Source organism: Monopterus albus, unplaced genomic scaffold (genome assembly GCF_001952655.1).
Source record: "Monopterus albus unplaced genomic scaffold, M_albus_1.0 scaffold70.1, whole genome shotgun sequence".
In the NCBI taxonomy this organism is placed as follows: domain Eukaryota; kingdom Metazoa; phylum Chordata; class Actinopteri; order Synbranchiformes; family Synbranchidae; genus Monopterus; species Monopterus albus.
In genome coordinates this window covers 725,214-751,218 of record NW_018127950.1, presented here as the reverse complement: position 1 = coordinate 751,218, position 26,005 = coordinate 725,214, and the positions used below count along the sequence as shown (strand labels likewise).

The 26,005-nt window shown below is 41.7% G+C and overlaps 5 protein-coding genes across 8 annotated transcripts; 3 read left to right on the top strand and 2 right to left on the bottom strand.

Moving 5' to 3' along the window:
• The first annotated feature begins 607 nt into the window (after nucleotides 1-607).
• Nucleotides 608-3,854, top strand: elob (elongin B). Of its 2 annotated transcripts, none has more exons than XM_020605406.1 (4): nucleotides 608-729; nucleotides 1,815-1,949; nucleotides 2,670-2,778; nucleotides 3,256-3,854. In XM_020605406.1, exons 1-4 carry the CDS (start codon nucleotides 727-729, stop codon nucleotides 3,366-3,368), a joined length of 360 nt encoding a protein of 119 aa, XP_020461062.1. In that variant the 5' UTR covers nucleotides 608-726; the 3' UTR covers nucleotides 3,369-3,854. The 2 variants fall into 2 exon arrangements, with proteins under 2 accessions (XP_020461062.1, XP_020461061.1); XM_020605405.1 differs by lacking the exon at nucleotides 608-729 and adding an exon at nucleotides 1,013-1,045.
• Nucleotides 3,855-3,856: 2 nt separating this feature from the next.
• On the top strand, nucleotides 3,857-7,110 carry LOC109963115 (uncharacterized). The gene is made up of 3 exons (XM_020605403.1): nucleotides 3,857-5,611; nucleotides 5,949-6,180; nucleotides 6,307-7,110. Exons 1-3 carry the CDS (start codon nucleotides 5,300-5,302, stop codon nucleotides 7,020-7,022), a joined length of 1,260 nt encoding a protein of 419 aa, XP_020461059.1. The 5' UTR covers nucleotides 3,857-5,299; the 3' UTR covers nucleotides 7,023-7,110.
• Nucleotides 7,111-7,290: 180 nt separating this feature from the next.
• Nucleotides 7,291-8,723, bottom strand: LOC109963116 (uncharacterized). Its single transcript, XM_020605404.1, has 3 exons — nucleotides 8,481-8,723; nucleotides 8,312-8,406; nucleotides 7,291-8,025 (listed from the first exon to the last, which is right to left on the bottom strand). The coding sequence occupies exons 2-3, from the start codon at nucleotides 8,403-8,405 to the stop codon at nucleotides 7,421-7,423; spliced, it is 699 nt and encodes a 232-aa protein (XP_020461060.1). The 5' UTR covers nucleotide 8,406; nucleotides 8,481-8,723; the 3' UTR covers nucleotides 7,291-7,420.
• Nucleotides 8,724-8,769: 46 nt separating this feature from the next.
• On the top strand, nucleotides 8,770-16,743 carry armc5 (armadillo repeat containing 5). 2 transcript variants are annotated; one of them, XM_020605401.1, is made up of 8 exons: nucleotides 8,770-9,070; nucleotides 9,380-9,773; nucleotides 9,865-9,895; nucleotides 10,017-10,127; nucleotides 10,208-11,102; nucleotides 11,194-11,987; nucleotides 12,506-12,638; nucleotides 14,253-16,743. In XM_020605401.1, exons 2-8 carry the CDS (start codon nucleotides 9,387-9,389, stop codon nucleotides 15,721-15,723), a joined length of 3,822 nt encoding a protein of 1,273 aa, XP_020461057.1. In that variant the 5' UTR covers nucleotides 8,770-9,070; nucleotides 9,380-9,386; the 3' UTR covers nucleotides 15,724-16,743. The 2 variants fall into 2 exon arrangements, with proteins under 2 accessions (XP_020461057.1, XP_020461056.1); XM_020605400.1 differs by having other exon boundaries at nucleotides 9,376-9,773.
• Nucleotides 16,744-16,814: 71 nt separating this feature from the next.
• On the bottom strand, nucleotides 16,815-18,266 carry cox6a2 (cytochrome c oxidase subunit 6A2). 2 transcript variants are annotated; one of them, XM_020605407.1, is made up of 4 exons: nucleotides 18,081-18,266; nucleotides 17,551-17,626; nucleotides 17,150-17,292; nucleotides 16,815-17,022 (listed from the first exon to the last, which is right to left on the bottom strand). In XM_020605407.1, exons 2-4 carry the CDS (start codon nucleotides 17,624-17,626, stop codon nucleotides 16,933-16,935), a joined length of 309 nt encoding a protein of 102 aa, XP_020461063.1. In that variant the 5' UTR covers nucleotides 18,081-18,266; the 3' UTR covers nucleotides 16,815-16,932. The 2 variants fall into 2 exon arrangements, with proteins under 2 accessions (XP_020461063.1, XP_020461064.1); XM_020605408.1 differs by lacking the exon at nucleotides 18,081-18,266 and adding an exon at nucleotides 17,717-17,888.
• Nucleotides 18,267-26,005: the final 7,739 nt, after the last annotated feature.

The window sequence follows — 26,005 nt, the reverse complement described above, 5'->3', positions numbered from 1 at the left end:
GAGTGACACTTCAAAAATATTGCTGTGTAATCGTTGTGTACCCTAAATTAAGTACTTTGTCAGCAGCATGACTTGTTTTCAACTTCCAACACATTCAGAAGGATCACACCTGATCATTCATGCGGTATGGAGTGCATCTGCAACATAATCACATTTGTTATGTCTGAGCTGCATGAACACCTGCACTGTTAATTTATGCAAAGATGAGTTACTGGTTCATTTTTCAGGAAGGTGCTGAAGTAGAACTACACTCATTTGATAGTTGTTCAAAATAGATCTAGAGGGACAGCAGCTGAGTTTAAACAGTGCATTGGGATAATTGAATACATTATAAAACATGATTTATGTTTTCACAAAAAAAGTATTTAAAATTGTATGACTACTGTGTATGCATGTTTAGGTGTTTTGTTCGGCCTGTCACATTTTTGTGGTCACAGATGACCAGCCAGCCAAACCATAACATCAAGACAGAAGAACAAATCGTGGCTTGTGACACTTCACCTGATTTGTAGTGTGTGTCTCATCTGCTGTCACATCATGTTAGAAATTTGACAGGAGCCTGTTACACCTCCCTCGTGTTTCTGATGAAGTATAAAGTTGTGGTACTGACATCTGCTGGCTGATTGTTAACCTGCAGCTGTGTCTGTTTGATGCTGCTGTGATTGTACCGGTTGTCGCTGTGCAGAGGAGGTGGTTTTTTTTTCTGTGTGCAAGCAGCCGCAAGAAATGGTGAGTGAGGAAAACAGATACAGCTTATAATGTAACGGCCTGATGACTCGCCAGACCTTACTTTAGTCAGCCATTAAACCCTCCTCTAAGCGTTAAAATGTGTGCCGTCGTTAGGTGAGCCAAGTTTGTCACAAAAGCGACCATCATAAAGCTGATGCCTTTGTTTAGCTAAACCTTGCTAACGTGGGTTAGCTTCCCTGCGTTTGGTTAACGTGAACACAAACGTCAGCTGGACATTGCATTATATGCTCAAGTCAACAGAGAGGTTAGCAGAAAAGGTCTAGAGAAAATCGCAGAGATGTTAATATTATTCCGAGTGAGTGACAGCTCAACCGACAAACTTTGTTTCTTATCTAATACTAGCTAGCTGTAAAGGGGCTAACTAGCCAAAGTTGTCAGTAGCTGCTCGGCTAACGTTATCCTCTGTAAAACAACTTAACGTTAAGACAGGTTTATAAAAAGATTGATTGGTGCTAACAGCTGCATGTATGTGTTTTAACGGTGGATGTGCCAACACAGGGTACTGGGGCTCTACATTTTCCATACCCCGTTTATTGAGGAAGCTCCTCCAGCTAACAGCTGATTGAACGACAAGTAGCATTATCTTTGGGTACAGTTAAGCTATCTCGTCACGACTTTAGCTAACAGCTGCAGCACCACGGGTCTATAAACGCCGAGGTGCAGGATGTTTACTGGACTTGGCAGTCGACTTACGAAACAGCCGTGACTGCCGTCTTCACCACCACCACTACAGCCACTGTGTTTCACACTGTAACCTGGTTTTTATGCCAAAACGAATCTCATTTCTTAGCAGGATATACAGTATATCTTGGTGGGATCTCATTTCTTAGCAGGATATACAGTACATCTTGGTGGTTTTTTTTTTGGCTGTGATAAAACCTGATTAAAACGAGACAGCATGAATAAGTTGTTCCAGAGATAAATGTATCTCCAGAAATTTTCAGTGTCACATTTTAGAAAATAGCATTTACAAGGTCAGCAGTGACATTTTGTCTGAGAACACCAGTGAAAGCCATCATTGTGTCTTATTTCCATTTATTTCTCTGTCACTTATGTTACCTCAGGATGTATTTCTAATGATCCGACGTCACAAGACGACCATCTTCACAGATGCCAAAGAGTCTACGACAGTCTATGAACTGAAGCGCATTGTGGAAGGCATTTTAAAGAGGCCACCTGAAGATCAAAGGCTTTATAAGGTGCCATCATTTGTCTAAAACCTATTTGAGTTTATACATTTTCTCAGATGGGAATGTTGGTTCACCTAACAAAGTTTTTTTTGCAAGCACTGAAGGAATAACAGTATACATGATCACTTACTTGAAATTACAGTAACATTTAAAAAGATTAACTTTGATCCATTGGTAATAAAAATCCAAACAAAACAGCACTGTAATTATGTGTTTCTCAGAGCTCTGTACTGTTCCCTCTGTGTGAGGTGTTTATGACCATTTATTGGTCCATGAGGCATATAGTGAACAGCTTATTGATTTGTTCTTGTTGCTCATACCCATACGTCGATGTTCATGTAAGCTTAGACCAATATTAAAATTCCTGCTTAAAGCTAATTGTGACTGAGGAGCCCGCAGGAGATGTGGAAAAAAATATACCATGAGACATTGTAAGCTCTGAGAACATTTGGAGCTCCTAATATTCTGACCCTCTCATCTACTGTATGTATCTGGGGAGGACAAAATAAAGACATCTCTAAATATAATGTAATCCAGTACAACACCACCTTTAACTATGACCTCAATAATAAACGTATCATTGAATTCAATGCAAAGCTTGAGCTATTTTTCCACATTCCTTAATAGACCCAACAGCTGCAGGATTCTTTGGCTTGAAACTTAACTAACCTCCCTCAGAGAAGTAGTAAGTAAACGGCTGGCTTTGCAATACTTTGTTTTCTTCACCAGGATGACGTGCTGCTTAATGACAGTCAAACTCTTGGAAATTGTGGCTTCACAAATCAAACAGCCCGACCTCAGGCCCCTGCCACAGTGGGATTAGCTTTCCGTCTGAGTGGTAGGTAGTTCACGCTTTGATCAGCTTCTTATTAGAGCCAATTCAGATAGTGTTATACTTGTGGCACCAATCATTCATTTGATTTATTTCAAGCCAACACCATTCTGGAATCACGTAGCTCTGATTTTCTACTTTGATTCGCCGTACTTTCTGCCTTGTCTAGTGTGGGGTATTGAACTTAGATGCTTTTATGGCATTGATCAAATTAGTTCAATACTATTGAGTATCAAAAAATGCTTTTATACAATGTTATTTATAGATTTTAATGTTAACATAATTTAAGGTTGTGGTAAATAGGTTTAATTTATATATATATTTGTGTGTGTGTGTGTGTGTTTTAAATTGATTTTATAAAATTGTTATAGAAAAAGTAGTGTTTAAGAACCGGATTTTGAAATTTTGTAATGATACCCAGCCCTACTCTTGTCTCTTCTTGCTCTTTTCACTGTTCATTTTCTCTTTCTGTCGCTCCCCTAGATGATTCATTTGAGCAGCTGAGGATCGAGCCTTTCTCCACTCCCCCAGAGCTCCCTGATGTCATGAAGCCCCAGGACTCAGGCAGCACAGCCAATGAACAGGCTGTACAGTGAGGGAGGGAAATGAGAGGGACACACAGGGGGTCAGAGGGAGGACACATGGGGGGAGGGGCGGTTTGAAATTTGGGAATTGATGCCTCAGCGGGTGATTTTTACCTTGCAGACGACTGATCTTCAGCGGGGCATAATCAGTTACAAACACGGAGTCTCCTTGTTGTAAATGTGAGGGCGGAGCTTCACAGTGGTTTGTTTGTCCTGAAATCGGTGAACGCATGCTGGGTAAATGAATAATTTCACGCACAACCCTTCAAAGATACCTGACGGACTCGTCACGACACTGTCAGTCCTCCATGGGATTCGTAAAGGCAGAACATAAAGAAATGTACTTCATATTTAATAAATTCTAGTCTTTATTTGGGGTAAGGCTAAAGCTGCCTTGCTTGTTTTTATTTTGCTGGCTTAAATGTGGGAGTTGAGATGTGACATTTTTAGGCTTTATGTTTGTGTGTCTGTTAAGTTGTTTCTAGGATTTAACATGTTTTGGTTACGTGTCAAGACAGTAGCTAGGAGTTTGTGAATTTTTAAGTTAGTCTGTATTTCAAGAACTTTTGAACAATATGGATCTAAAATAAAATAGATTCACCTGTTGGCAGAAGATTTGGCATTAAGATGAACATTTCTCTGTATTTTACCTAATAGTAGTTGTCATACTGTAGCTGCTCACAGAACTTAAGAGACTGAATGCAGTCGGTCATGGGTGTGGATTGAAAATGAAATGACTGACAGGCATAGCAATGATCAAAAATGAATTGGTATTGATTACTGATTCATTTCTTCCTAACAGAGGCAAGAAATAGCCAGTGTTCTTTCTGATTGTGGCTGATGAAGTCATGGAGATGTTAATTTCAGTTGTTGGGCCTAATTGTAGAAAAACAAACAATTTTATGCTAAAAAAAAAAAAGATTAGTGGGCTGCATGTGTGATCCTCCATTATCCCAGAATCACTGACCGTTTAGTTTAAGTTCATGCTGCAACTTGTGTTGTATTAAATGCCATTAATACCTTAATACACATAGATTTTCTAAAATTAAGGGTGAAAAAAAACAATTTAACTCTGCAGCACATATAACACTGGGCCTCAAAAAAGTACTATAAACAAATACCCTTCCTTAGTTACCACAGGAAAGGATATTTTGACCTAAAGTGTAGAATAACATTGTCGGACTTTACAGAGAGCAGTTTGCAAATTGAGGCTGTTAAACAGTGGGACATGATCTGAGTTGTACTTGTAACTGATTTAAAATTAAACCAAATGTTTTTCACCCCTGTCCACTGTAGTGTTTTTGCAATGAATGCCTTTGTAGTTATTGTTATGCATGTTTGCACACTGAGGAATACAACCAGTTCTTGAATTCTCATTAAAACAGGAAACACCCACAATCTTTTCCTATAGTACAAAATAAAAGTCTTTGCCATATACAACAGTTTAGGCCGGTACAGTTGTTCATGACAGACACATGATTTGAGTAAGCTATTTTAATACATTCATACTTAAAATCAGTCCTATGCTAGTGGTTGTGCCATCACCGGTATGTACACAAGTTTTTACAGCAAGCCGTGGTTGTGTTTTTGGTGACCAAACTTTGGTCTACAAAATGAAAGATGAGCATCACAACAATATCTTTAGGTGCTGTTTTAGAAGATATCTAATGCACACATTTTACAATGTAATAATATTAAGATTAGTAGATCTGACATGACTTATTCGCTCTTGGTTCCTGAACGTTTCATAGGATTTTGAACTTTACGACAGCACATGAAGGCAGCATAGTTTAAAGTAGTCGGGAGATTAGCATTTTGCTAGCAACGGTCGCTATTAGTGCCCGACTCCTTACCCGTCTGTGCAGCGACAAATGACTTGGTTAACCGATTACCCCTACCGTAGCATAGACTAAGAGTGTGTGGGTTATCTATCACCAGTACAAATGGATGTCAGTGACTGTGTTTTATCGGCGGGTAGAGCCGTGCTGGACATGGTGGAGCGGGAATGGCAGCCTCTGTCTCCGGGCGAGCTGGAGCAGCGGCTGGACCAAACAGTGGAAGAGATCCTGGAAGCTGACCTACTAGCAAAAGTTAAAACACTTTCTCCTCCTGCTTTATACGTACAGTTACTGCAGAGCACAGCAGACATGGGGGCCAAAGTTTTGCACACAGGAACCACAACATCCAGGCCCCAAGAGGAAGAGACAGCAGAGCCCTGGGAGCAGCTGGATGCAGTGGACAGTGCAGCAGTCAAGGTAATCATGTGTCCCCTGATGCACTTATGTGCGACATTATATGTGAATGTCTGACTCCTTAAAATGTTTACAACTCTTATTGTCGTGTTTTTCCCTTGTACTGGTTGAGTGATAACGTTACTAGTGAAACTACACTGGAAATATGTGGAATTGTCCCACCTTCAAGGCCACAATCATCACTTTACCTGTAACCACTAAATTCTAAATGTAATTGTATTATTGCATTGTGAATGATCAGTTCTGCCCACAGTCAATGGTTCTACTTGACATATCCATTAAATCTGCTGTCTGACAATGGCCACTGTTAACGACTATTCAGTTTTTTTTGTCTCATCAGTACATTGCAGACCTGCTTCAAAGCTCCAAATCCAGGGCTCGAATGGCTGGACGGGCTCGCTTGTCTCTGTCCCACACAGTCCTGCTGTCCCTCACTCTGCTCTCTAAGCGAGTCAGCTACCGCTCTGTGTCCCGCCGCTTCCACCTAGAGAAGGGAAACATCCACAGAATCTTCTTTTCTTTCTGTGAGCGTGTCAATATGCTGGAGGAGAAGCAAATCAGATGGCCTGTCGGTGGGTTGATTACATACTGTAGTAGTTTGAGGGAAATTTGTGTGATAATCAGTATAATGTTGCCAACGAGTCCAAAATCTGGGTTGAAAATGGTAATGGTGATGGTATTTTCTCTCTGTTCCCCAGGCAGAGAGGCTGTAGAGGCCCTTTTCCCACTCTTCAGTCCAGAGGATGAGGAGGGGGTGCAGAAAGCTCCTCAGGTCCTGGGAGTTTTGGGATGCACTCAGATTCCTATCCGGTTGCCAATAGGAAAACATGACGTGGAAAGCACAGTTGCTGAAGTGAAGAGGATGAAGAAGGAGGCCCACCCTGACTCCTGGCTAAATCTTGAGCTCGTTTGTGACCATACAGGGCATTTCTTACACTGTAGAATCAGCAAAGGATCAGACATGGACAGAGGCATCACTCTGAGAGACAAGCTCAAACAGCATCCTGAACTGATGCCCCCCGGCTCCTGCCTTGTGGCCCGAGCCGGCTACCCGCTCACTACTCAGATTTTAACCCCATACACAAGAAGTCACAGCCTACAAGAGGAGCTCTTTAACAAGACTTTGGAAGAGCATTTTCAGATTCTGGATCAGGCTGTCGCCAACCTGAGAACCAGATTTCAAAGGCTCAGGTATCTTGATATTGGGAACTATGAGCGAGCCAGAGCTGTTGTTCTGACTGCCTGTGTGTTGCACAATGTGTTTTTGGACATGGGACAAGTAATTCAAGGAGAAGTCAAGAAAGAGGAACCCATAATCCAAGAAGGAGAGGGGGAGGTGGATGACGAGGGTGTGTGCAGACGTGACGCTATCTCCGATTTGTTGTTTAAAAGCTTTGACTCTGAACGGACATGATGTGATGAGGTTTGCTGGTGAGATTGTGTAAATGAAAAGTTCTGTAAAATAAAGGTTTATTTTAACTGAATCTTTAGAGTTTCTGTCTGTACATACTCAACACTTCTATTATTCATGTTACCCATTTTCAAATGTAATTGGAGCTGGACAAAAAAAATCGACAAAAGTTGTGTTTATTGCAGCGTTGTTGAGCAGAACATATTGCATGTGAAGTTGAAATATGAAACTGATATTTAAGTTGTTAATGCTGTCTATAGACAGTAAAGGTAAAAAGTAAAACTGCACCAGTATGACCGTTCTAAAAATGTTTATTACAAATATACTCAAAGCACTTTCCCTCATGCAGTACTATAAAGGCTTTTGATAAGAAGTTCTGATAATTTCACATCTGTTCTGGCCTAATGTCCATCCTTTGACATCTGTGTGCTGTTCCTCTGTGCCAGACTGGAGATGGCCTGGGCCAAGTTGTTGATGGCCTCTATCTTCCTCTCCTCCAAGGCTTTCTGCTGGGCCCACATGTTCATCTTCCTCTCTTGCAGCTCCATGTACAGCTGCAGGACGTCCTGTGGAAGCCGGGAAGGACTGGGAGTGGCTGTCACAGGAGGTGTGGGGAGGATAGGGGTAAACCTCTTGCTAGCAATGGCCCTACCCACTCTAGTCCCACTGAGCTTGGCCCTGCGCTGGGCATCAATCTCCTCCCTGCTCTTGCCCAAGACCTCATGCATAGCCTCGAAGAACTCCCAGTGGACGCTGGCCACCCCCAGCCTCTTGGCTCGCTCTGCATTCTTCCTGTATGTGGCCAGCATGTTTCTCCATTTGAGATCACACTCGTATGCCTTCACAGTGACATCAGTTACCCCCGACTCCCTCAGTTTGCCATTCACCTTCTCTGCCACCATCTCCCAAAGCTTCTTTTTCTTGCATACTGGCTGATCAAAAGCCTGATCCATTTCTAGCCGGGTTTTGACAAGATGCCATGTAGCCTGCAGTGTCCAGATAAATTCTAGAAATAAAAAACAGTGGTGGATCATGTCATAGGTAGATGTAACTATGACCTTGTATATTGCTTTTTAAAAAGATAAAGGAGACAGTCTGTCTTTAACACCTTTTTGAAAACCTAATTAGAATATGATTTATAATCCCGATTTATGTAACAAACAAAATATGAATCAACGTTTATGACTATAAAGACTGCAACAGACAGGTACTGCACACTCATCAGGCCCTCCTCGCATCATGCGATGACTGGGTGAAACCTGTTTACTTCAACTTAAGATGCAAATACCTACCTGCTTTAGCTTTATCGGCGTCCACACTGGTCACGACCGCTTCCTTTCCTTCCACTTCAGCACTTTGTATCACAATTGTCTCAATCACCTCCATGCTGTTGTTAAAAAATAATCATTTTAATTAGATCTGATTATATTTTGCGGTGTATTTATCGTGGAGTTTAACAACCTCTCAAAGGCACCGATGCATTTTTCCGCATCGAGTACAACGATGATTATAACAACGCCACAAAGCAGCTTGGGAAGTATAGTTCATTTGAGTTGATACAAACTGGTTTCTGAATAGTCTGTTATACCAGCTAAACTACAATCCCTAAACGCTAAGGTTATGAACGACAAGCTACTATTTTTCACTGTCACTGGGAATGTAGTTTTTATAGAGAGGAAATGAACTACGAGAGGCGAAAGGCAGCAAAATTTTAACTACAAGTCCCACCGTATATCTATCTAACCCACCTCTTCCCTCCCTGCTCCCTCACTCAACCGCCCCTGTTTTGTTGTTTGGCTAAAGATGGCGTTAGCGGCTAATACAGACGATTGCATTTTGTTTCACAAAAATTATTCGGCCAGTGGTAACAAAACATTGACCAAATAGGGCTTTAGTTCGTTATTTGATGTGCAAAATATGTTACACTGAACAAAGCCACGTCCATTACGTGGAACAACGCTTGTTCGGCCTTCTCACGATGTTGGCCTGTTTTTCAGGGAGTGGACCGAAGCTGTTGGAACTCCATCTCCCGTCACTAACTGCGGCGTCAGGTGGTACAACTTTTTTTGTGCTGGTATCTGTAGTTTTCTAACCAGACTGTTTTTTTTGCAGAAACCTTGGTAAAAAAAATATGAATGAACTCCGTAAGAACACTTTTTGACCAGCCGAGCGAACGGTTTAATGATTTGATTTGATTTGATTTTGGTAACAAAACACTGACCAAGGATATGGAAGGATATGTAATTTAATTTTTAAATAAGTTTTTCACTGGAAGCCACAAATGATGGCCCACATTGTCTGTGATATTTGTCTAAAGTGAGTGGAGGTAAGATAAAGTGAACCCATTGTTTGCCAGTCAGACAGACCATGGAATCATCACCTGGACAAGGTGACTGGAAACATTCTCGAGCATCCTCTAAAGAAGGGCGCCCATTGTCACCAGAGTCTTCCTTGACCTGGTGCTTGGCTCACCTCTCCAAACCAGGGGCTGAACATCAGGGAAATGGTAAGGCTGACTCAGGCAGTGGCAAAGATGTAGACAGGAGGTTCAGAGACTCTCAGTGGCGGGCCCTGGTTGCTATTCGAACACAGCACATCAAGGGTGACAAGGCGGGTATTGCTAGATTCAGAACTCAAGGGGGTCTCCGGCCCTTGCTGGACCTACTTAAACAACCAGAGTGCTCCAGAAAACCACTGGACCTGGCTCTGAGCATTCTGGCAAACTGTTGCACTGAGCTGGAGACACGCACAGAGGTGAGATAAAAAGAATAACAGAGGAGATATTGAACTGAGTGTTTATTAAATCACTCATTAAAACTGCTCATTTAAATATCTTGCACTATAGGTACGGAAGCTTGATGGAATCAATATTGTAGGTAGGTGCAGACTTACATTCTTATGAGGTCTTAGAATGATGACTTTTTAAACACATTGTTTGCAGTAATCTTTTTCACAACGAGTAATGAGTCATTTTGAGAAATTTCTTGACTGTCTCAGTGGAGATCCTAAAGAGAAATATGACATTGGAGACTGTCCAGAACCGAGCAGCCCGGGCTTTGGGAAACCTGGCCATGGATCCAGAGAGCTCAGCACTGATCCACTCTGCTGGTGAGTCTGAAGGGTTAGTGTTTCTCACTGCATAACATTTTTTTTTTTATTTTCATTTACATTCTGTATTTTGCATACAGGTGGTGTTCCTCTCCTCCTCCTCTGTGTGTCTCTTTCCTCTGCCCCATCTTCCCCCACTACTGCTTCACCCAAAGAGCCTTGTCCTAAACTGGAATGTGCTCAGTCGGCTGCTCGGGCTCTCCTCTACCTCTCAGATACACCCTCTAACCGCCTGTCACTGCTCACCCAAGGGACCTTATCTGCTGTTGCCCCTTTCATCGCTCCAGAATATCCCCATGGTCTGAGGCGAGTGGCACTCAGGACCCTCCACGAGCTGACCCGTGGCTGTGGTGTCGAATGTGCCAGGGAGGTGTCCCGTTCAGGGGTCCTTGCTCAGCTTGGTGTCATGGCGTCGGGGGAGTCTGGCAAACCTTTTCAAGAGCTGGCACTGAAAACTTTGGCCAACATGTGCTCCCAAGGGTGCCTGCGCCCTCTGGTGGGGTCACTGGGGGTCATTCCAAAGTTCACTGACGAAGTGAAGAGGGACCCACTGAAGTCTGGAGTCTTTCTCAAGGCGCTGTGCTTGTGCTGCAAGGAAGCCGTCAATCGGGCCAAGGTGAAGGAGAGTGATGGACTGGAGGTGCTAATTGGCTTTTTGTCTGCTCATCAGGCTCATCCTCTTTCCCGGCTAGCCATCCTGGCCTGTGTAGACTTTGTTTTTGATGAATCTGCCATGGAGCAGTTGCAGGAGTTAGGGCTGGTCCCTCTGCTTGTTGCACGACTAGTCAAGCTCACCAGAGGAGAGGACCAATTTGCTGAGAAGATGGATGTAAGCATCTCCTCCAGCATATCCCCCAATGAACTCCTGCCCTCATCGTGTTTTGATTCCTTTGACTTTCCTTCTCCTGAGGGCTCCAAGAAGGAGGAAGCTGGAAGGGAGCAAGGTCTATGCTCGTCCAGCTTTCTAAGTCTCAGGTATGGACAATCAAATAGAGTACACAGCTTTCTTTATGTATTATTCTACCAATCTCTGTGCATGTTTTTATTGCTCTCTCTCACTCTTCAGGTCCTGGTTGGTGTCTGAGGGATTGATCTCTTCTGAGGGGGACTTGCTGGATTCCTCTGGTGTTGACAGGGAATGGGGTAGTCTTCAGATCACGGCGTCTTCATCCCCTCAAACCTCACCCCCAAACCCCGATTCTAAATCTCTTAAAACTTCTTTTTCATCCAATTCTGCTGCCTCTTCTGTTTCTAAAAAGGCTGCTCAGCCTTCCCCTGTGTCCTCTTCAGCTCAGCCCCAGTTGTCATCTTCATGGAAAATCGCTGATCCCTCTAGTCCTCAGCCTTGCCATGCACTCATACCCCAAACCCAACCCATTTCCTCTAGTATCTCCTCTCCCACTAAAATGGCCCAGACTCCAGTATTTCCATCCAAGTTCTCATCCCCTCACCAAAGGAGGCAGCAGGCTTTTTCTTTTTTGACTAAGGTGACCATTGATACCCCTCCCTCTCTGCCCCGCCCGATGGCTTACCACCACCCTTACCACCCTGAACCCTGGACGCCTGAGTCTCCCATCCTGCTGCTGCTGTCACGTTTCTCCCACGCCACCGACCCAAGTGCTGCTCTGGTCAGTTCAGGCATCATGTCTGGCTTGCTCTACTACCTCACCCAGCACCGGGACCCCAGCAGCAGGTGCTTCCGTATGCTTTGCCGGTTGAGCTGCAACCCAAACTGTTTGCAGGCACTGGTTCGAACTGGCTCTGTAGCACTGATTCATCACCTTCTCTGCCAGAGAGAGGGAGGGTTTGAGGGAGAAGTGAGGCAGACTGGCAGAGTGAAAGCCAAAGTTAAACAACTTGGTAAGTTAAACATTTTCAATCAGAAAATGAAAAAATGAAACATTTTAATATGTGTTCAGTAAGTGCATAGGCACTAAATGACATGTAGAACACAGAAAAGACTCTTTAGGGATGATCCTATTCAGCTTTTCCTGTTCTGATACATAAACGCAGGGTATCTGTCCAAGTGAGAACAAAGTTTTCATACATATTTACTGTATACTTGACTGCGTGGAAATTGTTACAGCTGTTTTTATGTAAGACAAGCTGCTGCGCCACTAAAAACTCAGCTCACCGCCATGACTGCAACTGATAGTGGAAACACTGAGTTCTATACTGACCTTGAGAAATAAACTGTATTTAAAATGGATCAGTCACACAGCTACTCGATGCAATGAAAATAAGGTCACTACCGGGCTGTGCATCCCTACTTCTGACAATCATGATGCTCAAGAACTAGCTCTTATGTAACTGAACACAATATTTTTGTTTTATACAAAGGCATTTAATACGTAATTGTGTCCTGACTATGTTTGTAGGTGTTGCACTTCTCAATAATCTGCGTGTCCAGTGTGAGTCTGGTTTTGGCTCCGGGGTTCTCACCCATGTGATGCTGTCAGGCTCCGAGTCAGACAAGATGAATTGTGCACTATCTTTGCCGTTAATCAGCAGGTGAGTACTAGATGAGTGTAGAAATCATGACAATTAATCAAAAAAATTCTTGGATAAAATTCATTTTTATGTCTTCAATTTACATTTGACATTTTCTGCCATTCCTGTGAGAGAGCCCGATAAAACAAACATTTCCAGAAATATTTACATGGTATTTAGAGGATTATTTGTATTTGTTTATGTCTTTACAAAGGTAGTCTCAGATTTCCATTGATGAAATGTGCACACACTTGATATATACAGTGGCTTCAGAAAGTATTCAGACCTCTTCACTTTTTGCAGACTTCATTGTGTCGTAGGTTTAATTATCTCCTACTGCTCTTTCTAGGCTGGTTGCTAGTTGTAAGGCTGCAAATGGTATTTTTGAACGATTTTCCGCTAAAATTGTTAAAGATCTATGGACACTTTTTGAGCCTGTTGTATTAAAGATACTAAACTTGTCTTTAGTTATGGGTATTGTTCCTTTGAGTTTTAAAGCTGCTGTTATCAAGCCTGACTTAAAGAAACCTCATCTTGATAAGGAGCTTTTAAGTAGTTATCGGCCTATCTCTAATTCCCTTTTCTAAAGTGCTGGAGAAAGTTGTTTGTTCACAGCTATCAGCACATTTGCCCAGCAAATGTTTCAATCTGCATTGTGTGCTTTCCATTCTACTGAGACTGCACTGAGAATGTCTTTAAAGGTCAAAGTGTTCATTTGTCATATGCACAGTTAGGAAACGTGCTTCCCTGTACAATGAAATGCTTACTTTGCCTTCAAAATACAAGTGAAATATAAAGTAGATGAGCAATAACACAAATCTAAATAGGCAGTAACACAAATCTAAGGCACTTTAAAGCAGTAAGTGAAAGAAGCACAACAAAAACACAACAAGAACACAATATAATGTAAAGAGAATATATGCTACGTGGGAGCCGTGAAGTGCAAATAGCACTATAGAATACAATACAATAGAAGTGCAATAGCAGTCATATTGGTGAATATGGACTCATAACAAACATCTGTATTATTTGCTCTTGATTTGAGTGCTGCTTTTGATACTATTGACCATTCCATTCTTTTTGATTGATTGGAAAAGACTTTTGGAGTTAACAGTTTTCCATTATGCTGGCTGAGGTCATACCTAACTAACTGGATGCAGTGTGTTTTATATAATAACACAGTTTTGACATCCTCTAAACTGAAATATGGAGTTCCCCAAGGGTCAGTTCTTGGACCTCTGCTCTTTTCCATTTACATATATCCTGTTGGTATTATAAATCACTTTGGTTTAAACTTTCACTGTTATGCCAACGACATACAGTTATATGTTTCAGTAAGTTTGGGTGACTCCTCATCAATGGCTAAGCTAGAAAATTGTCTCTCTGCTATAAAAAACTGGATTTCTGCAAATTTTTTTGTATTTGAATCCTGACAAAACTCAGCAGTTGCTGATAGGTCCACCATACTCCAGTTCATGTTTTCAGCATCTAAAACACTGCATGTCAGGACAAAAAAGACAGTTTTATCCATTTAAAATTAAACCCACAACACAAACTCTACAAAAAGTGAAGGTTTCTGAATACATATATTGAAGCCAATGTATGAGCCTTATCAAGCTTCTTTTTTCCCAACAGCAACAAGTCCCTGTTGAAGAAACTTCTTCTGGATAGCGGAGGGCTGCTCTTGGCTCTGCAGCCACTTGTCTGTAATGACAATGATGTGGATGAAGATAACCCCATGGAATGTGGAAGGTTGCTTTCTGACTTGTGTAATTCACCACATTCAGGCCTGATCACTCAGCTCCACTCACTGTACTTCTCTCTCCTGATTGAATGCCTGTCCACCCTGACACGTAGCGTTAAAACTGAGCTCGACAAGAAACATGTACATCCAGTTGCAACACAGTCAGTCAGTAAAACTGGCAGAGTTTCGCCCCCTCCTTCAAAAAAGCCCCGCCTAGTTGACCTCTGTCCTTACAGTGTCTCAGACTTTGATCTTGTTTTGCTGCTGGACAACGGGACTCAGGTCCCAGCTAACAGAGAGGCTGTGGCCGGGGTGGAGGGAACACACAAAGTCGCCTCTGAATACTTCAGGGCTCTGTTGAGAGGCAGATTTGTAGAAGCTCAGGGTAAATCAGAAGAGGCCATCCACATCAAAGATGTTAGCACAGGAATGCTGCTACCAGTACTGCATTATCTGCATGGGTGTCGCTTCACAGATGGAGAGCATAAAGGACAGTGTCACATTTTAAATACCTTGGTCCTTGAAGGACTGAGTATCTGCCAACAGGAGATGGAGGAACATTCATCAGAAGACTTAACTTTCCAAAAAACATCTTTAGGCCAGATGATGATTGGAGCCTGCAGATTTTTGGTGACTGAGCTGCAGAGAGAGCTGGAGGATCTCTGTGTGTCTCTTCTCCTGTCCTGCACCATCAAGGCTGCTAGTCGAGCTGCATCAGCTCCCATAGAGGACGATGCTGAAAAGGCTGCATCTAAAACAGACCAAGAATGCCTCGAGTCCGCTGAGGAGGCCCTGGCTAATCCAACATCTGAGCTTGACCTGACTGGTTCCAAAATGCAAACAGAAAATTCACCAGGACAGATGAAGAAACCAAACAGGTCCTTAACACAAACAGATAATAAGAAATCCTGTTTGGCCGGAAGAGTTCAAAAGTCCAACAGAGGACTTAATACAGCTTTGGGCCAGAAGACAATCAAAAGTGCCACTCCAGTTTCCAAACTGAGATGTGCTTCAGTGGTGGACAAATCACTCAATTCAGAAGAGTTGACATTAAGACCAAAGAGGTTGATAAAAAGTTATTCACAGCTGAAATCAGCAAAGCTATGTCAGTCAGAAGCTGGTGCCAGAGGTGGGGCCCTGGCTGCTCTCCTCCCACAGGTATACTGGTTTTCCCAGCACTACGGCTACCCAGCGCTGGGTCGGGCCTGCCTGGCTCTGCTGCTGGGCTGTCAGGACTGTTCTCAGCCCTTCTCATCCTTCTCCCTTGCTGGTGATTGCCTTCACAGACTAGCCAGAGAGGCTGACTGTACAGAGACTCTGAAACGGGACCTGCTAAGTCTGGCCACAATAGCTTTGAGCTGAGATAGGAAGTATTGAGTGGGGAGTCCAATGACATGAAGTCAGAGGGCACAATTAAGTGAGAATTATCTAAGCTTCTAGAAGAGTTGCCATTAATTTTATAACCTGCCCTTGTACTATCAAGTGGACAGTACAGGTGCAGAGTAATCTCTGATGAATTTCCTGAGCACTAACAGAACTGACTTCTGATTGTTTATTGTCATAATTTGGATGCACAATTTTTTTTTAGCATGGATGTAAATTGACATGAACTGCCACAGCATGGCATCATTTTGTTATAATTTACCTTTGTTGGATTAACTTGACATTTGTAATTTTAATTTTAACATTTTCTTAATTTGGGGAAAAAGGCTAAGCAGTTGTTTATAATTGATGTGTCATTTATCTAGAAGTACTGGGATTATCAGAGTTTATTTTGTACATAGAAATAATATGGCCTGTATACGGTGTATAGGTTTCACTTGTTCCATATGAATTTCTGTCACTGAATATATTGCTTGAACATCACTTTGCCTTTGTTTTTTTGTTTCTTGAGACTTGGTGTACAGAATGGACACAGCAATTTGACTGAGTGGTCTAAGATGATGTATGTTGCTTATATCATTTCAATTACACAACAAAGAGTGAAACAGCTATTGGATTTGTTGTTATAAAATTTGGTGGGTACTCATCATCTCCAGACCAAAACCATCTCTCAGTACTGTCCAGCGTTCCATATTTATTTGTGGCTGTCAGCACCACTGATTCCCACTGAAAATGCAAACCTTTAATTTGTTTGCTTTATATTTTTTTGTGCAACAGTCGAGCTGAGTGGCACAGAGGAATTTCCTATAGCGGGTTTGGGTTAACAAAATATTACCAGACTTGCTCATTTAAGCCTGTGTGCAAGATTTGAGTTTGTAGCTTAGCGCCCCTTAGTGGCAGCTTCTATTAATACACCACGAGAGACTGCAACACTTGAAATACTGTAGCTCAGTATGGTCGAACGGAAAAGAGACGTAAAACCACTCTTGTCTGAAAAACTTTTGATATAAAATTTGAACACTGCATAAATGTAGCAGTACTTTAGATGTATAAAAAAAGACTCATTGTAATCCAGCACAAAGTCGTTTTTATTCCTGTCTGTGTGCACCACTTGGACCCTCTGCTCAGTAGCCCATAATCAACCCATGTATATTGAAGCAAAACAGCTGATAAATGCGTGTGATCCCCTCAGTGATGGGAGCTCTCATAGCCATCAGGCAAAGGATTGGTGTGAGGATTGTGGAACAGGGTGTGGTTTCCATCGCCCCAGGGAAATTTCTGGAACGAAACACACCAACATATTGGAATGAGGCACATCAGCATATTAGTAAAGCCTGCATAAGTGTGGTAAAGCACATTTATCCCACACTAATCATAAAGGTATAGGAGTGTAAGCAAGACTCACCTTGGTGCGGATACGCAGGTGAGTGTAAGGCACAAACTCTGGTTGTTCATGCGAGTGTGCCTTCATCTTCAGGAAGGCATTGGCCATGCAGACACCGACACCCGGTAAGGCCAAAATAAAGGTCAGTATTTTCCACGTCTTTGCTGCAGAAAACACAACAAATTAAAGTGACTGAATCAAAGAATGGGAGCAATGCTGAAACAAATTATAGGCTGTGGTGCGCCTTATCTAGCCTCCATATCAATAATAAAGCGCACTTCCTGATTCGTTAACGAGCGTGACTGCCAGCTCTGCAGGCATTTTCGTTACTGTTCAGCTGTTGCACGCGGAAGCATTGAATCTGGTTGCTTGTATACATTTTGGTTGTATTTGGCTGGATAGGTCGGTAAAGATGCACTGACCTCCCCCTTCATGGCTTGAAGCAGCGGCAGCAGCAAACACCCGACGCGCGGCCAAGGTGGCTGGAGACAGAGACATCTGTAGAGGTCGAGAAGAAAGAAAGTTTGATAAAACATCTGCACAGGAAGTATAGAAACGGTTAGAAATATCCCACCTGAATACACATACCAACGTGTGGATCGTGACAAGTCTGACAATGCGTTGTAATGGGCATGTCCAAGTAGAATGACCCAGCTTTGCTTATATGTAGCCTAGTTTCATGTCAAGTGCACCTAAGCTTTACACTGAGCCAGAAACCAACAAATCAACACTAAAATAAATCAAATCTAAACAAAAGAGAACTTCTACATAAATCAGTGTAAAATCCTATACATTTATGATTATTAGCAGAAACGATCCTTTACATGTCCCCTTACAAAACAAACAACTATCTGCAACAGGGCTGAGGTCAGGCCTACTAGTGTTGCTGTCTGTCACGAGTGCTGGTAGCTCTCCTGTAGCTACAGAATTATAAAATCAGGTGAAAACCTACTGTTCCTCAGGCAGGCAGGCAGTACCAATACTGTATAGTATATTATCCTCTTATTCTTCTGTAGAGTCTTCTTCCTGCTTGTTTGTCCTTCAGTCTGTCCTGAACTAACTTCAATGTGTCAGACTCCTCCCCACTGCAGTTTGTCCCTGTGCCAAGAAGCTTAGTTTATATTTGGGCAAGTGCAAAGGCTGGCTAATATGTGACAGAGAGGGCAGAGGAGGAGGTGTGTTGGTGCATTACTGACTAATGACTGAAATCAGCACAGGAGGCTGATCAATCCTCATTGATGGCTCCTGAGGTAAATCTAACACACCCATTATCAATTTTATTAACTGTAGCCAGTTTCTTAAATCATATTATTGTCAACCTGGCATATTTTTACCTTTCTATGGTTTGTAATCTTAAAAAGCAGCAAACTCACAGGCGTGGTACTAACTGCTAAATACTAAGTGGTGTACTGAAAAGCAGCAAAATAAACCAGCACACAATTAGCAGTTAGTCACACAAACATACCTTTATCTTGATGTTTATTTTCTCATCCTTTGTCTTCTTCTTTTATCTGCTCCAAAGAAATTTCCTTTGTTGTGATATTACTTTTTTTTGCTTTTTTTCATGTAACCTACCATTAGGATCTGATAGACTGTACTTGCATCAAAATGCAGCTGTTGGCCATTACAGTGCACATATGCACAAACAAGCTCTCCTGTTGGACATTTCGAATGCTCTTGGGACCCCTCTGGTGGCTATGGGAGCCCTAAGCAGGCACCTAGTTCACTAATGCCTTGGGCCAGCTCTGTGTAGGCCACAGCTGATCTGTCTTGACTTTAGATTACATTAACACTGGTATCCTGAGGTGAAATTTTTAAATCATGGAGTCCCAAACCTGTAAAGAAAAACTGGAGTGCCCACCAGATGCAGTAGTGCTGAAATGAACTCTTGAAATACCCCTTTAAGACTCCTGTTCTCTGGTCTTTGTGTTAAAGTGCCCATGACTGCTCATTTTGCTTGTTTCCAGCCATTTAATGTTTAATCTTGGGTACCTCTAGATTATCTTGGCACCCGTCATAACTCCAAATAGTTTGTAATTGTTTCAAAACCAGAGAGCCAGAAAGTCTCTTCCTTCAAACGAGAGGACAGTTTGTGAATGCACACAACTCTTGCAGCCGGTGTTGTGTCGAAAGCGAACAGCACAACAAACCGCGACGCATGTATTAGTATGAATTTCTCCTCCATAGATTGGTAAACAGCGGTATATGTGTAAAACTCTAAACAAAGCAGGTAATTGAGAAACCCCATATTTTAAGTGGCATAAAGCAAACATAGTAACATCTCCAGCCTTACAACAATTCTCTGTAACGTTACAGAAACAAGGCATTAACAGACACAGAACATGTTTTTTTTTTTTTTTAACTTGCCGTTAAGTCCCACCGAGTAGTAGAAACATCACTCCCTCTCATGTAGCTCCAAGGTTGGTAAATCCAACCGGTGGTCGCTGGTTCACCAGTTTAACCTTTAATATCAAAATTGGGTCATACTATACATTTGGATTTTGGTTGATTTACCCGCACACAGGCTGGAGTGTTAACTCTGAAAGCGTTTTTGGAACTTTAAAAGATGAAAAAAATGTAATGATATTCAAAAGTAATATTTTTATGCAGTTTCTTTGAAATATTATTTCAAAAGGCTGTGCCTCAAGTTAGAATTCATTATTTATGGCCCTGCGCTCTCCCTTTGAGTCTTAATTCTTGATTTTTCTGCTATAACTTTAGTAACGCCTTTGTTGTCTCAGTCTGGGCAGCTTTGGGCTGCAGTGCAAACAGCAGCAGGAGCCAGCTGTGATGTCAGCCAGTCATGCAAGCAGCCGGTCTGAGCGCATAACACTTGTGTTATTGTGGGCAGATGTTCACCACCAGCTCCATCTGAGGACTCAGCGTGCAGACACATACATAGGTGCAATAAGCTTGTGCTGCCACCAACACTTCAGTCCGCTGAACAGTCAAGAGTGTTGTTTCGGTCATGGCACCATTGTCTGCATTTGTGAGGTGGAAACTCCCTTTTAACATGTCATTGTGCAAAAACTCAATTAGAATGAAAACAGAAAAAAACATTTTGCAATACAGGGGCATTTAAAATAATTACAGCGTAGACTAATGTAGAAACACATTACGATGTATAATACATACTGTATTTTTGCAGTCATTTAATTATGAAGAGTCATTTTAATTTACTGTTTAGCCAATTACTAATACTTTTAAATAAACATGCAAATGAAGTCTCCTGGGTCCTGACCTTTTTTTGCTTGTGCCCCCCTTATACAAAACACTGTTGCTTCACCTAACCTCTGACCCAACCTGTAATCCTTTGTCACAGGGTACACGAATCAGAAGGAGTTTAATTTTAGAGTGACTTTAGAGACAAACTTATGTTTTTCTTTATTTTTCTGCTGTGATTAGTGGATGTCGATCATAAAACATCCACCCATCATAACATTCATGTAAGCAGGACCCAGCTTTTCCCTCAGCATCTCTCTGTTGTTGAACATGACAGACAGCCGCTCACAGAATTAACTGATTCTACAGGATTTTCTATGTGTAACTGATGAACAAGCGCGACTCCGTCAGTGGCTGTGGGGTCTGTAGATGCACAGCAGCCAGAGGAAACAGTGTAGACTTGACACAGCAAAGTGCACAGGAGTGATGGCTAAATAAATATGTGGATAAACTGTGACTTCCAACATCATGAAGTCAATATACATTTGCATTTTCTGTTCATATTTGCATTTCATGACTCTTCTCTTACAATCAGTTTGTTTAAATTATCATAAAATAAGGGTAAACTGTGATTTACAATTTAACAGAAAGTGTGAACTGAGTTCAGTGGTGTTTATCCTCCATAATGTCCTCTAACACCCACACACCCCAGTCTGTGTATGTTTCATGCCAAGAGAAAGACAGCTGTGGATTGTGTGCAATGCAGTAAGTGTCTGTGATGTTGGATAAGGGTGAAAGCAGCCTGCGTCAGTTGTAACAGTACTGTCTCTTTCCTTGTAAATCTCTGTGGCTTTGTCTCTGCTGGGCTCATATTGTATTCCTGCATTCACCTCAGAGCAGCCAAAATCTAAACTCTTCATTCATACTGTGTTTGGACAGAGACTTTATAGCATAGAAACATGGTTTCAAATGCTACCAGTTCTATTATTCAGTCTACCTTCAGTTTTGGAAAAGTGAAGAGTACTGAGGTGTTAATGTGTGATGGACAGTGGCTATGCTTTGTCTAGACATAACATCATAGAAAATTATTTGAAAACTCACATTGGAAATAACACAGACAGGTTAGATTTGTGGCCCAGATGCGAATGTGGGAGGAAGACAGATGTGCTATCATAATTTGAAGCTGGATTTGAAAGTGAAGAAAGTTGATTTGATGTGTGTTGGAATACAGCAGGACAGATGATTATGATATGGAATATGAAAACTTAAAGAGCTCATGGCATGTTCATTTCCAGCCGTTTAATGTTTAATCTTGGGTAAAACATTGTCAGATTATTTGTCAAAAAACATTGACAAATAAGTTATGTTTTCGACAATGACAATACCTCAAACCGTGAATTGTTTGTGAATTGTTTTTTTTTTTTTTTTTTTTTTTTACTTACTGTTAAATCCCACTGAGTAGTGGAAACATTGCTCCCTTTCATGTAGCTCCAAGGTCAGTAAATCCAACCAGTGGCTGTTGTGTCTTCCCCCACACGACCACATACAGTCCCAAAGTAGTGAAATTAATTCCAACAGGTAGTGTAGCACCGATAATAACATCATGGATCGTTAATCCGCTGGTTAACCAGCAACACATCACATGCTGCTGACAGACTTGCCTCAAGCAGTCAAAACAAACAGGTACTGTGCTCTGGGGGAATCCAGTGTTGATGAGCTGATCACTAACCATCATGGGGGCTTCACAGGCTGGCTGCTTGTAGGTTTGACCTGGTCAGGTAAAACAACGAGTCCCTGTATAGGAACATTCCTGGACATGCAGTAACCTCAGGCCCAGTTTTTCTCCACATCCTCTGGTCACAGTGCAGCAGCAGGATGTAAAATATATCCACGAAACCATGTGCATTCGAAAAATTCCGCTTTTACAATGGCACTAGTGGATGTCAGGCAAGCTCACGTGAACGCGCAACTGCCTGGAGAGTATGACCATTCAAAGAAGTCTGTAAATTGTCACATAAGACTTTATATTGTTAGAAAAAAGTCTTGTGAGTGAGAGTTTCCGAGACATGTATAAACTGAGTTGCTTCTTCTGTATAGAAGTGCTAGAACATATGTACACCTCATTTTTTGATCTTTAGTTCACGTCTAAGATGATAATTCACCGTTGTAACATTGTAGATAAGTCAGAAAACAAGGAAATGCATGTGACCTTTAAGTTTTTTTAAAGGTGCATTAACTAAGATTTTTACATGCTGTCTGATAAATGAAGTGAAAATGTGACATCTGGATGTGCCTCTCTGCTATCCTGCTATTTTAATTTGAGCTGTTGTCAGCATCTAACTATGCTAGCTGTACAAAACAAGACAGAAGAATAGGAGCTAAGCTGGTGAAGGAAATGACTTATTTCTGTAAGTGACTAATTATTTCTGTAATGGCCTGAGTATGACTGGGATCCTATGACCCTCTGTGTGCAGACACCTGAGAAAACCATGAGCAGTTTGAATCCACCATCAATATTATCCCAGTCGGACTGAGACAGCGGGGCGTTTGGAGTAGTGCAAGGGCTAGTGTTTCTCTACAGTGGAAAGTTCTGTACACTAGGTGGAATGAGAGCTCAGTGTCTGTTATTTGCAGAGTGGATGTTTACTTACAGTCTGACGCAGCAAGATGCTGACACATTTTATGTGACATCTTTGAGGTATTCCTAAATTGTCAAATCAACATGCAAGTGGAAATGCACAGTACCACTGACTGCTGGTAGTTGTGCATTAATAAATCTTCATGTGAAACCTTCCACCTCATGACAGTCTTGACTCCTGTTGACTAAAAAGTCAATGTTAGGTTCTGCCTGCGAGGTTATTTTGAATAATGGTAATATCCTGTCTCCCTGACTGAAGTAAATGTCATGTTCAAACTGTTTTGAATTTTGAATAATGGTAATATCCTGTCTCTTTGACTGAAGTAAATGTCATGTTCAAAGTGTTTTGGCTGAGAGACTGATTTACTGTAAGCAGATTTTAGTCCTTGACATTGTCTGACAGAACCTGCTCATCTAGACACAGGTTCAGCTGAAACACATGTGTGAGGATTTGTTTCAGCATGATCGCTCTGTAGGTCCCAATTTGGATTTGCTCCATGGACCTGAACACTAATAACATGACCCCTGGAGGTGGCTCACAGTGCCTGACCAGTTGGAAGAAGATGAGCACAAGGCCTCTAACAAGTGCAAGTGTTCCAATCCCCATTTTAAAAAATAAAAAGTTGTCAGAGTCTAAAACTTAAGTATCTTAGGGTGAAAGTGATCATTTTACCATGTGTGAAGGTGTTCAAGCTCATCAGTTTTCCATCAGATTTTTAGCTGAGGAGCACATATTCTGCAGATTTCCAGCTTCCTAATTAAAATACCTCATATTTGAAGTTCTGTGTATTGTATATTTTTGTAATAAAGTAAATACATTAATTAATAGATGTAATTAAAGAAGTTAATTGCATGGAATTTAGGTTCAGGTCCTTTGGTACAGAAGCATTCACTTTTTGACTGTGCTCCTGCCCACTGTGTTCCAATCTGTGTATATGCTCATGTGTGGTTTCACACTTTCTGTGGAACATTTTGGTTTGTTTGAATGAAAATGGAACAGTGGAGTACAATGTAACAGCATCTGGTGAGCTGTATATCATAACCAGTCTTGCAGAGGTGGCTTTTTAAGTGTAGCATATACAGTACAGATCAAAATGATTCCCTTGTCCCCAGCAGATTGGTGGCACAAGGTTTTTAGACAAACACAATGTAGCATAAACTGACAACTTTGTGCCAGGTTAACAATATAATGTATAATGGGCCTATATAGATTTTTCCAATATTTGTCAGAAGTGAAAAATATTGTTTAGCTTACACATCTTAAAAGTTAAATGGAAAATTACCCCAATTTGTTTCACATCTGAACAGTGTGTCCTGCACATTTTCCTTGTTACCTAAAATCAGCATCTAATGCTAAGCCCATTCTGTTTTACCTTATAGTCTTAACATTAATTACATCTGCACTGCACCGAAGGCATGATCCGACTAGCTTGCTGCAGTGTTCACAACCATTTTTAACTGCTCGGTACAACAAGCCACAGTCCCTGTCTGTCCAAAAACTGCCACTATTATCTCTGTACCCAAGGCCTCACCAGTCACAAGCCTGAATGACTGGCCGGTTGCTCTCACACCATCATAAAGTGTTTCGAGAGACTGGCGCTAGACCACATCAAGGTTTGCATCCCCTCTGATCTCAGCCAACACCAGTTTGCCTGCAAGATCAGCAGATCCGCAAATGACGCATACTCAGTGGCGTTCCACATACTGTACAGTAGCTCTCACCCACCAAGGAAACTCCAACACCTTAGCAGATGACACAACCATAATGGGTAATAAATGGGTCTGCATGGTTCTATGGATAATGACCCGAACCTCAATACAAAAAGGAAAGGGGAAAAAAAATCGTTGACTTCAGAAACTAAAAAACAAACACACCATCTTGGACTCTGTATCAATGGGGAGTTGGTGGAGCAGGTTCCTTGGAGTCCATGTATCCGAGGACCTTATCTGAAGCCTGAGCATGTCACACCTGGTCAAGAAGGCCTAGTTATATTTTATATATGCTGCTGTGTGCAGTGGATCGCTCCTGAACCGAGTTCTGTTGTATCTCAATATGCAATGATAATAAAGAATCTTATCTTATCAAAATAGGCTTGATTTGCATGGGCTATTTGAAAACATTTACACAAATTCTACATTTTGTGTGGAATCATTTTTCCTTGGCTAGCATGTACCACCACTACGCTAAGGTTAGCAGACATACTGTATGCACAGTATATCAGTAAGTCAAGTTTAAAACTTGTTTAGAGGTTTTTGTTCTCTTCTTTTCTTCTTTTCACAGATAAAAATAACAACCACAGAATGTAATTTTTATAAGTGCATCAACTCAAAGTGATTCCAGTATGACAGGCCGCAATGAAACTGCTGTACAGGTGTCTCTGCAGACATTGCTCTCCCTGTTCTCTGGGTAAATGAGCCAGCTCTGTCTTACTCTGACAACCACCGGCTTTTCTCTTGAAAGCGTTGACATATCTTCTTGATAATTTACACTATCCATATGGATCTTATGTTTTTTATGGGACCTCTGAAACATGCAGACAGATAAATGTTTACAGGTGAATCATGGTTGAAGGAGTCATGAGTCAGAAGTGGGCTATGTTATTGTCTTATGCTAAGGTACCACCATGGAAGACGACGTGGTGGTCTGCACATGTGACTTTGAGTTTTCCTCTGGTGGCATAAAAACAACAGGCTTCTTTCAAAGCATAACCATGTGCCTCTCCAGCCAGATGTTTGCATTGAGTGATGCTGTGTCTGAGGTAAAGACCTAAACTTAAACATTACAGAAATGGCTGTTAGACAAGGGGCCTCCCACACTATAGGATATGAAGATGATCCTGGTGTTGACACCACCATGGGCTAATGCTTCTTGTACACAGTCTCAACAGACTGTAGCAACACACAGAGCCCAGAGGCAGATGGCAACCTGTTTTACTGTAAGTGAGATTACAATTATCTTCTGTAGAAACCTATGGAAACCCCTTGAAAATGAAGCATTAATGGAGGTGTCAGTCTTGAGGGTTGTACAGCAGTGTGTCTGCTTGTGTGATTCCACATTTAAACATTTGTTGGTGCAT

Bases quoted from the DNA above. Each gene is read 5' to 3' on its own strand.
- elob (XM_020605405.1), top strand. The intron at 1,950-2,669 runs GTGCCATCATTT...TTTCTTCACCAG, and splicing joins AAGATCAAAGGCTTTATAAG to GATGACGTGCTGCTTAATGA. The intron at 2,779-3,255 runs GTAGGTAGTTCA...TCGCTCCCCTAG, and splicing joins ATTAGCTTTCCGTCTGAGTG to ATGATTCATTTGAGCAGCTG.
- cox6a2 (XM_020605407.1), bottom strand. From the start codon at position 17,626: ATGTCTCTGTCTCCAGCCACCTTGGCCGCGCGTCGGGTGTTTGCTGCT. The intron at 17,293-17,550 runs GTCAGTGCATCT...TGTTTTCTGCAG, and splicing joins TTCAAGCCATGAAGGGGGAG to CAAAGACGTGGAAAATACTG. The intron at 17,023-17,149 runs GTGAGTCTTGCT...GTTTCGTTCCAG, and splicing joins ACCTGCGTATCCGCACCAAG to AAATTTCCCTGGGGCGATGG.
- LOC109963116 (XM_020605404.1), bottom strand. From the start codon at position 8,405: ATGGAGGTGATTGAGACAATTGTGATACAAAGTGCTGAAGTGGAAGGA. The intron at 8,026-8,311 runs GTAGGTATTTGC...TTTTATTTCTAG, and splicing joins CGCCGATAAAGCTAAAGCAG to AATTTATCTGGACACTGCAG.
- LOC109963115 (XM_020605403.1), top strand. From the start codon at position 5,300: ATGGATGTCAGTGACTGTGTTTTATCGGCGGGTAGAGCCGTGCTGGAC. The intron at 5,612-5,948 runs GTAATCATGTGT...TTGTCTCATCAG, and splicing joins TGGACAGTGCAGCAGTCAAG to TACATTGCAGACCTGCTTCA. The intron at 6,181-6,306 runs GTGGGTTGATTA...TCTGTTCCCCAG, and splicing joins GCAAATCAGATGGCCTGTCG to GCAGAGAGGCTGTAGAGGCC.
- armc5 (XM_020605400.1), top strand. From the start codon at position 8,926: ATGTGCAAAATATGTTACACTGAACAAAGCCACGTCCATTACGTGGAA. The intron at 11,103-11,193 runs GTATGGACAATC...CTCACTCTTCAG, and splicing joins TCCAGCTTTCTAAGTCTCAG to GTCCTGGTTGGTGTCTGAGG. The intron at 11,988-12,505 runs GTAAGTTAAACA...CTATGTTTGTAG, and splicing joins AGCCAAAGTTAAACAACTTG to GTGTTGCACTTCTCAATAAT.